Source organism: Curcuma longa, chromosome 13 (genome assembly GCF_044706935.1).
Source record: "Curcuma longa cultivar G26 ecotype Majalengka, Jawa Barat chromosome 13, ITB_CL_G26_1.1, whole genome shotgun sequence".
Classification (NCBI taxonomy): domain Eukaryota; kingdom Viridiplantae; phylum Streptophyta; class Magnoliopsida; order Zingiberales; family Zingiberaceae; genus Curcuma; species Curcuma longa.
Genome location: NC_133873.1, coordinates 6546925 through 6557505, shown reverse-complemented (window position 1 = coordinate 6557505; position 10581 = coordinate 6546925). Strand labels below are relative to the sequence as shown.

The following is a 10581-nucleotide window of genomic DNA, read 5'->3' as shown; positions in this document are numbered from 1 at the left end:
TGTCAAATATTCGATCAATCTTGGCTCACCTATATTTCACATTTCATATTAAGTGTCTGATCCTTTATAACCTATTTGTACCTCACTTTCTTATGTTAAGTGTCTAATCTTCTATGTTCTATTTGGACTTTACTCTTAATAATTAACTATTGAATTTCCAATCACTAAGTGTCTGATCAATCGTGATATATGTGTACTTTTCTTTACTTGCCAACATTCTATTGGACTTTCGATAATCAAGTGTTGTTTAGTCAACCGTGATCCACTTGGATTTTTCTACATACAAATTTTCTATTGAACTTCCAACTGTCAAGTGTTCGATTAACTGTGATTTACTTTGGACTTTTACAATATCAAATATTAAGTCAATCTTAACCTATTTAACTTTGTACTCAACCATCCATATCCAAATCAATTTTAGTAACTTAATCTGAGGTTGATTGCACCAACAAACTCTCTCCAATAAACTGCTCCTTTCACTTAACGTCTCACTCTGATTAATAAGCATATTGATCAAATTTCGAAACTCAATTCGAACATGACTCAAACTTTGTCAACCAAACTTGACCAACTTGGATCAGATGGCATCAACACTTCATCTTATAATAATTAAATTTTGATATAAACTTAATTTAATATTAAAATTGATCGATGCATTAATCACTATCTATTAGAATTACGGATTTAATTTACAACATTTAATTAAGTTTTCATTAAAATTTATTAAGAATCTAAATAAAGATAATAAAGTCTAAATACTAAATATGTGAAAATAATATAAAAATATTTTTTTTACCAAACTATGATTGAACTCTTACAATAAACTAGATATATAAAAACTGTTATTTGACTAAATTATAATATAAAAATCATTGGATAATTTACTTATACATATTCTAAATTTTAATAATCAACTAAATTTTAACTTAACTAAACTATATTATATATTTTAAAAAAAACATATCAATTTTGAATAATTATAAGATCCATTAATTTTTCCTTATATTAACAAATGATTATGGAAAATCATGTGGAAAACTACACTAAATACAAAAACATGATTTAAGTTGACTTAGTTTTCGTCATATGTGATTTCCATCCACACAAAAATTAGATTCCAATTGATGTTTATCCATTTCACTTTCGTCCATCTCAAGTTCTTTTTCGAAGATGTGGAAGTTCTTTTGTTTTTATTTGGATCACTCTCAATGATTATCATGCTTATTTCTTGACAGAATATTCGGGCCACCCAAAAGAGTTCCGATCACCCGAAACATGAACAATATCTTTTTTTATTTTTTTGATTTACAATAAATTATTTTTTTAGAGTTTAGAGATTGAGTTATAATATTAAATAAAAAAAAATTAAAATCAAAAAATTTAGTTGCTTACAGGATGTGTTGGATAAGGAGGACAGGATAATAACTTTACACACTTCATGAGTAATTAAATTTTTTTTATTTTAAAAATTTTTATGTGTTTAATACTAACCCAACCCCTAAATCGTAAAGGAAAAAATATTAAATGGCTTAACCATAAGTAAAAAAAAATTTAAAAAAAATAAAAATGACACTATTTTTTTTTTCCGGGCGCTCCGATATTCTGTTGTGGACAATTCGCATATTACAAGACGCGTATATATTTCAAGGAGGGCCATTAGATTTCTAAGATTTTCTTTTAAGACCTTCTACTTTCAAAATTCCTAAGGGCATCCGCAACACGCGTTCAATGCGCGTTAATAGGGTGATGTGGAGGAGGGAGAGAGCGACGTGGAGGAGCAAGGGAGGAGTGAAAGAGAGGAGAGAGGCTGATCGACTACCACGTGGCAGTGGAGCCCATGGCGTTATAACGCCACCTGCGTTGTGGATGCTCTAATAGATTCGAAAAAAAAGTGACATTTTGATATTATTTTTTTTGAAGGGATCAATATGCAAATAACCTTAATTATTATTATTATTATTATTTTGTTGGTGGCGTTGGAGGCTGTGCCCAATCCCGAGACTGTCTCTGTTCTTCCGTCTGAATGCCTCCTTCCGCTAGATTTCTCGCCACCAGCGTCGACGGGCCTCCGCCGCCGCTGCTCTCTTCTCCGGCGCAGACCACCAACACCGACGTGGTGGTGATTCTGGCCTCCTTGCTCTGTGCCATGGTCAGCGTCGCCGGCCTCACCCTCGTCGTCCGCTGCGTCTGCGCGGGCCGCCCCCCTCTGCAAGCGGCGGCCGGCAAGGGCCTCGAGAAGAAAGCCCTGAGGCGGCTGCCCAAGGTCTCCTACGGCGGCGGCGAGGGCGAGGGGGACGGACCGGCGGCGGAGTGCCCCATCTGCCTGGCGGAGTTCGAGGAGGGGGACCAGCTCCGAGTGCTCCCGCAGTGCGGCCACGGCTTCCACGTCGGCTGCGTCGACGCCTGGCTCCGCCACCACTCCAGCTGCCCCTCCTGCCGCCGCCTCCTCGTCCTCCCGCTTCATCCCTCCCGCTGCCAGGGCTGCGGTGAGGGTTCCATCGACGTGGCCGAGCCGGAGCTGGCGCCGTCGGCCCCCACTGGTGCTCTCAGACCCTGAATCCAACCAACTTACTTGCTTCCTTCAGCTGGTCTTCTCTGTTCAAAGTTTTGCTGATACTCGTGTAAAACCTCTGTTAAGGAGTTAGTTCATTTCTCTTCGTACGAAGCACTGATCAACAAGAAGGGTATTAAAGAAATGATCATCATTTCTCCATGTTAGATAAATCCTGTCTCTTTGATGTTAGTTTGTTTTAGCTGAACAACAATATGAAGAGCAATAATTAGCTCGATACATTTATGGGCTGTATCTGATAGAGTAAGCAGTATCGATCTACCAGGAGCAATTGGGATTTGATAGGGTTGGTTCAACTACCAGCATTCTGTGTCTTTGCAGGAGAAAACTCAACTAACATAACGAATGAAGGATCTTTAGCACTAGTTTAGGAAAATAGGGTTTAATTCCTTGTGTGCCTGTAAAACAGACAGAGTTGCAAGGAAGAAGACGAAGTAGTAGGGAATTGCAACCGACAGCATGAGTTTGGAGTTGGACAGCCATGGATGTTAAGCATAATGGTTTGTAGTTGTTGGCATCAATACTGCTTTCATAATCTTGTCAGTTTACAATTATTGGAATTCTAGATTGTATCCTTAAATGCGGTTAAGTCTTATTAAAGTGATCGACTGAGATTTTGGATATTTGTGTTTTATGCTCAGTTTACTCCTTAGTAAAAGGTGAAATCTGTCATCTCAGCAGCTTCACAGGGTCGGCTCCACGACCATCTGTGAAGAGGTAAATCAAGAAACTGCAGTTGACAACGACAAAAAAAGGATATGCTCAGTTTACTCAGATAGACGGATAGATGAGTGAGAGAAAGGAATCAACTGTCGAAAAATATCCCTATGAGAAGAGCAACTCGAGAAAGAAGAGAAGGTAGTGTGGGGATGCCCACGGCTCGCACTTGCGAGCGACCGTGAGTGATCGTGTTTACAAGCGGTCGTGCTCACGAGCAATTACGAGCAATTGTGCGGGGACTCCTGTCGCTCATGCTCGTGACTGATCATTCGGGGACGCCACTACTCCCCTCCCTCGTGGGTGGTTGTGCGGGGATGCCCATTGCTTGTGCTCGCGAGTGGCTATGAGGGGATGCCCGTCGCTTGTGCTCGTGAGCGGCCGTCCAGGGATGTCACCGCAAGGTCGTGAGCGACAGTGTGGGGGGGGGGGGGGGGGGGGGGGGGGTTTGCAGCTTGTACTCACGAGCGGCTATGAGGGAGACGCTTGTTGCTCATGATGAGCATGAGCGGCTGTGAGGGGCACCTGTTACTCACGTTAAGCATGAGTGCCCGTGCTAGGCCGGTTGTGCAAGGGTGTTGGCTACGAGGTTGAGGACAGGGAGGGACGTGAGAGACATGACGGGAGGGGAAGAAATACGTTCCGTCCGATTTTGAATGGATAAAAATTTGTTAATAAATTGATCAATGAATTCGTAAATCTATCCGTCTATCCTTTCTTTTTCTGCAAAAAGGTAGAATCCGCCACCCCAGCGACCCCATACGGTTGACTCCACGACCATTTGTGAGGAGGTAAATCGAGAAATTGTAGTTGATCACGACAGAGGAGGATATTGCTCGACTTCGTCGAGATTCGAACCCTTGCCCTCTTCTGCAAGTCTGCTTCATCATAAGCGCGCAACTCAGCTATGCCCCGGGGGCTAGACCCGACAACGGGCCGGGTCCAACCCGGACCTGGCCCGGAACCGGCCCGGGTCAACGGGCCCAGTTACCCGTTGACTCGGTTAGCCGGGCCAAACCGTAACCGGCCCGGCAGGATGCCGGGCCGGTTAAGGTTCAACCCATTTGGAACCGGCGAACCGCCGGTTAACCGGCGGGTCGAACCGGCGGTTCCAACAGTCCGAACCGCCGGTTCCAACGGCTCTGAACCGCCGGTTAACCGGCGGTTCAGAGCCGTTGGAGGCGTATTTTTTTTTTTTTTTTTTTTCAACGATTAGGATCATTTGACCGTTTTTTGATCAATGGCTATGATTTAGTGTCCGTTATGATCCAAATTCTATAAATAGGGAGTTCATTTCATCATTTTCACACACTTCTCTACTCTCTAACTCTCAATCTCTCATTCTCAACTTCGTAAGTTCGCGTTTCCGAGTTCCGACTCCATCTTTCGACTACAATGGAAGGAGGCCGCGGTGGAAGTTCTTCACATCGATCTCGGAGGGGAAAAGAAATAGCGCACGAGGATCCCATTCCCAACATTCAATCCACCGATGATGAGATCGAGGCCGCCCAACACCTTCCGACGCCCGAAACACAAGGAAGTACTGAAGCAATTACTTCTAAGGTTCGGGATAATCCTCCTCTAAAATCTTCTATTTTTACTAAACATTTTGAGAAAGTCACTCTTCCACGGGAGAAATGCGTGCAAAATGCAAGCATTGCAATGCTTCCTACAAATTCCAAGCCGGCGGCGGCTATGGGTCGTTAAAACGACATGTAGAAACGAAGCACCTGACGGAATATGGACTCGACCTTTCTCAAACACAATTATCTAGATTTTCTAGCGGTAGTAGTACTGATTCTGGTTTATTTTTATATTCTGATAATAAATTAAGAGAGTCATTAGCTAAATTTGTTTCCGTAGAACATCTTTCTTTTAGTTTTGGATCTAAATGCACATTTGAAGATTTTTGTAAAGAATCTCTTAATCCATCTGCTAAACGTGTTCCTAGTAGACCCGACCACGGTTCGGAACCGCCGGTTCGACGGTCGGAACCGCCGGTTCGACGGTTCGGAACCGCCGGTTCGCCGATTCCGGAACCGCCGGTTCGACGGTTCGTGGCAGGTCGACCCTTAACCTTAACCGCCCAAGACGGTTACGGTTCACGGTTCGGAACCGCCGGTTCACGGTTCGGTTCACGGTTCGCGACGGTTCACGACGGTTCGAGATTATTATATTAAAAAATTTAAAATTTAAAATTTATATAAAAGAAATATTGAAAAAAATAGAGAAAAGTCGATGTAGTTTAGTGGTGCATATTCCAAGACCGATGAGAATTGCGTTCGTTCCCCATCAACGGCGTCTTAAAATGGATTTGAATTAAATAAATATAAATATAGTATATATATAATTATATTACTTTTACAAACAAAAGGTGTTGTAGAACAGTGGTGAGTACATGTGTGTGTGTCTCAGAATGTCATGGTTCGATCCCTAGCAACAATATATTAAATTGTAATTTAATTAAATATATTTTATATACAAATTATTGAACACACATTAAAAAATATAAAAACCGTTAAAAAAAAATCAAAAAAGCCCAAAAAACTCAAACAACATTTACTGTTTGAACCGGCGGTTCAAACCGCCGGTTAACCGGCTGAACCGTCGGTTCAATGAGGCTTGAACCTTAACCGGCCCCCGGGATGCCGGGCCGGTTCCGGTTCGGCCCGGCTAACCGGGTCAACGGTCCGGTTCCGGGCCGGGTCCGGGCTGGACCCCCGTGGTCGGGTCTAGTTCCTAGGACTACACTTACTCGTACAATTAAAAAATTAGTAAAACAAGGAAAAAAGAATTTAATTGATGAATTTAGTAAATTAAATAATAAAGTTTCTTTATGTGCCGATATTTGGAGTGATCATTGGCAAACTCATTCTTACATGGGTGTAACTTGTCATTGGATTGATAACTCTTGGATCCTCCAAAAAAGGTTAATAGCTTATAGAGTTTTTGATGAATCACATACTGCCCATAATATTGCACAATTATTATGTTTAATTTTAGAAGAATATGGATTAACTCATAAAATATTTTCAATATCATTAGATAATGCTAGTTCTAATACCGCTTCTATAGATGAATTAAAATTTGTTTGTCAACCTGTTATTGGTGGTTTATTTTTTCATATTCGTTGTGTATGCCATGTTTTAAATTTATGTGTTCAAGATGGATTAAGACTTTTAGAAAATTATATTAAACCAATTAGAATTGCAATTTCATATTTATGGTCTCATCCATCTATGATGAAACAATGGGGTAGATTTTGTAGAGCTAATGGAATGAGACCTAAAAAATTTCCACGTGATGTACCAACACGTTGGAATTCCACATATCAATTATTACAAGATTCATTTCAATATAAAGATTTATTATGTTTATTTTTTGCAGAAAATAGTAATACTAATATTTATTTATTTTCACAACAATGGAATATTTGTAGTATTATTTGTGAAATTTTAAAAGTATTTAATGATGCAACCGAACAACTTTCCGGTGTTTATTATCCCACTGCTCATTTAGTTTTAGTAAATTTTTGTAGTATAGTATTAATTTTAAATGAACATATCAATAATGAAGCTTTAACTTCTTGTATATTAGCTATGAAAACTAAATGGGAAAAATATTTTTATTTAATTCCTGAAATTTATTTAGTTGCATTTGCTTTAGATCCTAGATTTAAATTAGAAGTTTTACAAGAAATGCTAACTTTATACTATGACGCTTTAATTCCTATTAAAGATCCTTCTTCTCCTGATCCAGCTAGTATTATATATATTATTAGAAATTATTTAAATGATATTTATAATTAATATTATGTGAAATATGGAATACAAACTAATATTTCTGAAACACAACAACAAACTATTAGTACTAATTTAAAACTTTCCAAAGCACAACTTTTATTAAAAGAACGGACGAAACGTCCACGAGGATCCTCAAGTTCCACACAGGAACTTGAGAATTATTTTACCACTTCTTTTGATTTTAGTGAAGCAGATAGTGAAGATTTCGATATCTTAAAGTGGTGGTCACAGAAGGCTCAAAGCTTTCCCGTTCTCTCTGTAATTGCCAAAGAAATTTTAGCATGTCCAGTGTCAACTGTTGCTGTGGAGCAGACATTCAGTACCGGCGGCAACATACTAGATGAACGGCGATCAACTATGTCTCCCGACTCATTGGAAGCCCAAGCATTACTCGATGATTGGACCAGAGCCGAGAAAAGAATCCAAGGAATGCAACTTTCAGAAGATGAAGCCGAAGAATTTGATATGGAAGGAACGAATACAACGGGAGGAACGGGAGGGAATGGAAGTGAGTGATGTAAAAGAACTACGTGAGCTTTGATTCCCCAATACCCTAAGGGGATACGTAGGCAACTTAATAAGTGCAAGCCCTTTTTTTTTTTAATAAATTTTGAATTTTAAATTTTAAATTTTTTAATATAATAATCTCGAACCGTCGCGAACCGTGGCGAACTGTGAACCGAACCGTGAACCGGCGGTTCCGAACCGTGAACCGTAACCGTCTTGGGCGGTTAAGGTTAAGGGTCGACCTGCCACGAACCGTCGAACCGGCGGTTCCGAATAGTCGAACCGTCGATTCCGAACCATGGTCGGGTCTACCGGGGGCATCCGTCTATCCTTTCATAATAAAGTAAACGAGGGAAAGAATAAATAATCCATCATTCCTTGTGAAATAAACAGTGACAAATTTTAAGCGCTAAAAACTTTTCTCAATTTTTTGAATCCATCCTACCAAGTAAATTGAGCATTAAAGTATTTGGTAGAGTATGACCCTTTAATACATAGAAATTTTATGGATAATTTCTATTTTACGATGGATTAAAATAAAAAAAATATCAAAAGATAACCGAAAGATTATCTGGTTATGATCCCCAGTTGCACTAACAAGATATTTTTGATAATTAAAAAATAAGTACATAATGCTTTTTCATTTTTTATCCTTCTGATTTTATAAAAAAAAAAGAGAAGAAATATTAGATGGCTATCCATTTCTCCTATGTTCCAAAAGTCAACGCTGCCAGCTGTACAACTCAGCATCTAGCCAAGTAATAATGCATATCTAATTCCGTTGACTTTGACTTGTGCCATTCTTATTTTTTTTTATAATTAAAAAAATAAGGACATAATGCTTTTTCATTTTTTATCCTTCTGATTTTATAAAATAGAAAAGAGAAACAAAATATTAAATGGCTGTTCATCCCTCCAAACCAATGATCCAAAAGTCAACGCTGCCAGCTGTACAGCTCAGCATCTAGACAAGTCAACACGTTCCGTTGACTTTGACTTTGTGTCGTTCTGAATTTCATAGCCACAATCCGATTGCTTCTTCCATCAACAATCAAGAAACGAGAATCAATTCCCAGCCGAGGAGAGAAGAGGAATTGAGGATTGAGCATGGGGAGATTGGGCTACGATGCAAGAGTCAACCACTTCAGCCACCCTCACCCTTTGGAGCTCACCTCGCCGGACCACCGCTCCACGGCCCCGCCGGCGACCTGTGCCGGTTGTGCCCTCCCAGCCTCCGCCGGCGCCTACTACTCCTGCAAGCCCTGCGCCTACGCGCTCCACGTGGCGTGCGCCCAGATGCCGCCGCGCATTCGCCACCCGGCGCACTCGCACCACTCCCTCACCCTCCTCGCCGCCGCCTTCTTCGACTGCGCCGCCTGCGGCCAGCACGGGGCCGCCGGCTTCTCCTACCGCTGCGCGCTCTGCTGCGTCGACTTCCACGCCCGCTGCGCCTCCATGCCGCTCTCCGTCGCCCACGCAGCCCACGACCACCCACTCGCCCTCGTCTTCTCCGCCCCCTACGAGGACGGCGGTGGCTTCTCGTGCGACGCCTGCGGAGGCGTAGGCGGCAACCACTGGCTCTACCGCTGCGCCACGTGCGAGTTCGACGCCCACGTCGGATGCGCCGCCGCAGATCCCGCGCCGGCCCAGCCGCCAACGCGACCGGCCCCGCGGCTACCGCTCGGAAGAGGAGCACTGCCGGCGGCCAGAGGGATGGGCGGAAACAGGGGAGGTCTGCAAGGCTGGCCGGTGGGTGGCATAGGGCAGCCACTGGGATTGGCAATGGGCGGTCTGGGGGGACTGGGAAGAAGCGTGATGAACCAGATGGTGCGAGGATTCGTCAACACCGCGGCGAACCAGGTGGTGCAGAGCATGGTCGGAGCCGGCGCCGGCGACGGAAGCTCAACGATGGACATGGAATACGGCACTGAAGCTGATTCATTTGGTGATTCAGTTCAGCAGTGAAGAGAAGGAACTTATCGTTTTACTTAAATGAGCAAAGTCGTAAACTTGTGTTTAAACTTATTTATCATAAATTTTATCGAGTTTAAGCTGAGTTTAATCAAAATACAATACTTATATCTTTTGGATCTTCAAATTCTCATTATGCTTGATGGCATCTCATCGAGATTGAAGTTTTCCATGACTTATGCTCGATCCAATAGCCCATCAACCAACCTTCTTCAACAAAAGATGGAATCCACCATCCAGCGGCCCCACACGGTCGGTTCTATGACGATCTGTAAGGAGGTACATCAGAAAATTGCAGTTGACTATTACGGAGGAGGGCATTACATTGGTTTCGTCGAGATTCAATCCTTCTCCACTTCAGCAAATCTGCTCCGTACTAACCAACTCAACCATGCTCCAGAAACATCCATAAACTAGCCTTGAACTATCTCATCTTGCACACTCAATTCAATTTATTAAACTCAAATCACTCAACACATTTGTCAAGCATCAAAATTACAATAAAGAGACAAATAATCTTTTTTTTTTATGTTTGACAATCAATTTAAGTCAGTAGTTAACAATAATAAATTATATATACAAAAAGTAAATATAGGAGTTACTCCTATTGAAATTTCATTCGAAATGGCCAAAGACTTCCCTCATCTAGTTACTTCCCCTTAAAAAATGAATACGCCGCATCCCAATTTTAGGGCTACTTCCCCTCCATCTATGAAACTTATAGATTCACCCTGATCTAGACATCCATCAAATTTATCACACACCTTAGTTGAGTAACTAGGAAGTCAAATTTCGTCCCCGGGGCAATGGTGCAATGGTAGGACATCCAGATTGTGATCCAGGGACTCGCGGTTTGATCCCCAACTATGACGTATTTGTAAGAATTTTCTTCCAAATAGGGAATATAATCAAAGTGTTACTAAAGAAAATAAAGAAAGCGGAACAATGAAAGGAAAAATCAGGTTACGATTGATATAAAAATAAGCCTATAAATAGGCTTTTACAATGGAC

General features: G+C 41.6%; 2 protein-coding genes across 2 annotated transcripts; both read left to right on the top strand.

Moving 5' to 3' along the window:
• The first annotated feature begins 2002 nt into the window (after positions 1–2002).
• LOC141844299 (RING-H2 finger protein ATL80-like) lies at positions 2003–2917 on the top strand. Its single transcript, XM_074732338.1, has one exon. It carries the CDS (start codon positions 2024–2026, stop codon positions 2555–2557), a length of 534 nt encoding a protein of 177 aa, XP_074588439.1. The 5' UTR covers positions 2003–2023; the 3' UTR covers positions 2558–2917.
• A 5678-nt stretch (positions 2918–8595) lies between these two features.
• Positions 8596–9608, top strand: LOC141844527 (protein VACUOLELESS GAMETOPHYTES-like). Its single transcript, XM_074732560.1, has one exon. It carries the CDS (start codon positions 8707–8709, stop codon positions 9562–9564), a length of 858 nt encoding a protein of 285 aa, XP_074588661.1. The 5' UTR covers positions 8596–8706; the 3' UTR covers positions 9565–9608.
• Positions 9609–10581: the final 973 nt, after the last annotated feature.

Bases quoted from the DNA above. Each gene is read 5' to 3' on its own strand.
- LOC141844299 (XM_074732338.1), top strand. From the start codon at position 2,024: ATGCCTCCTTCCGCTAGATTTCTCGCCACCAGCGTCGACGGGCCTCCG.
- LOC141844527 (XM_074732560.1), top strand. From the start codon at position 8,707: ATGGGGAGATTGGGCTACGATGCAAGAGTCAACCACTTCAGCCACCCT.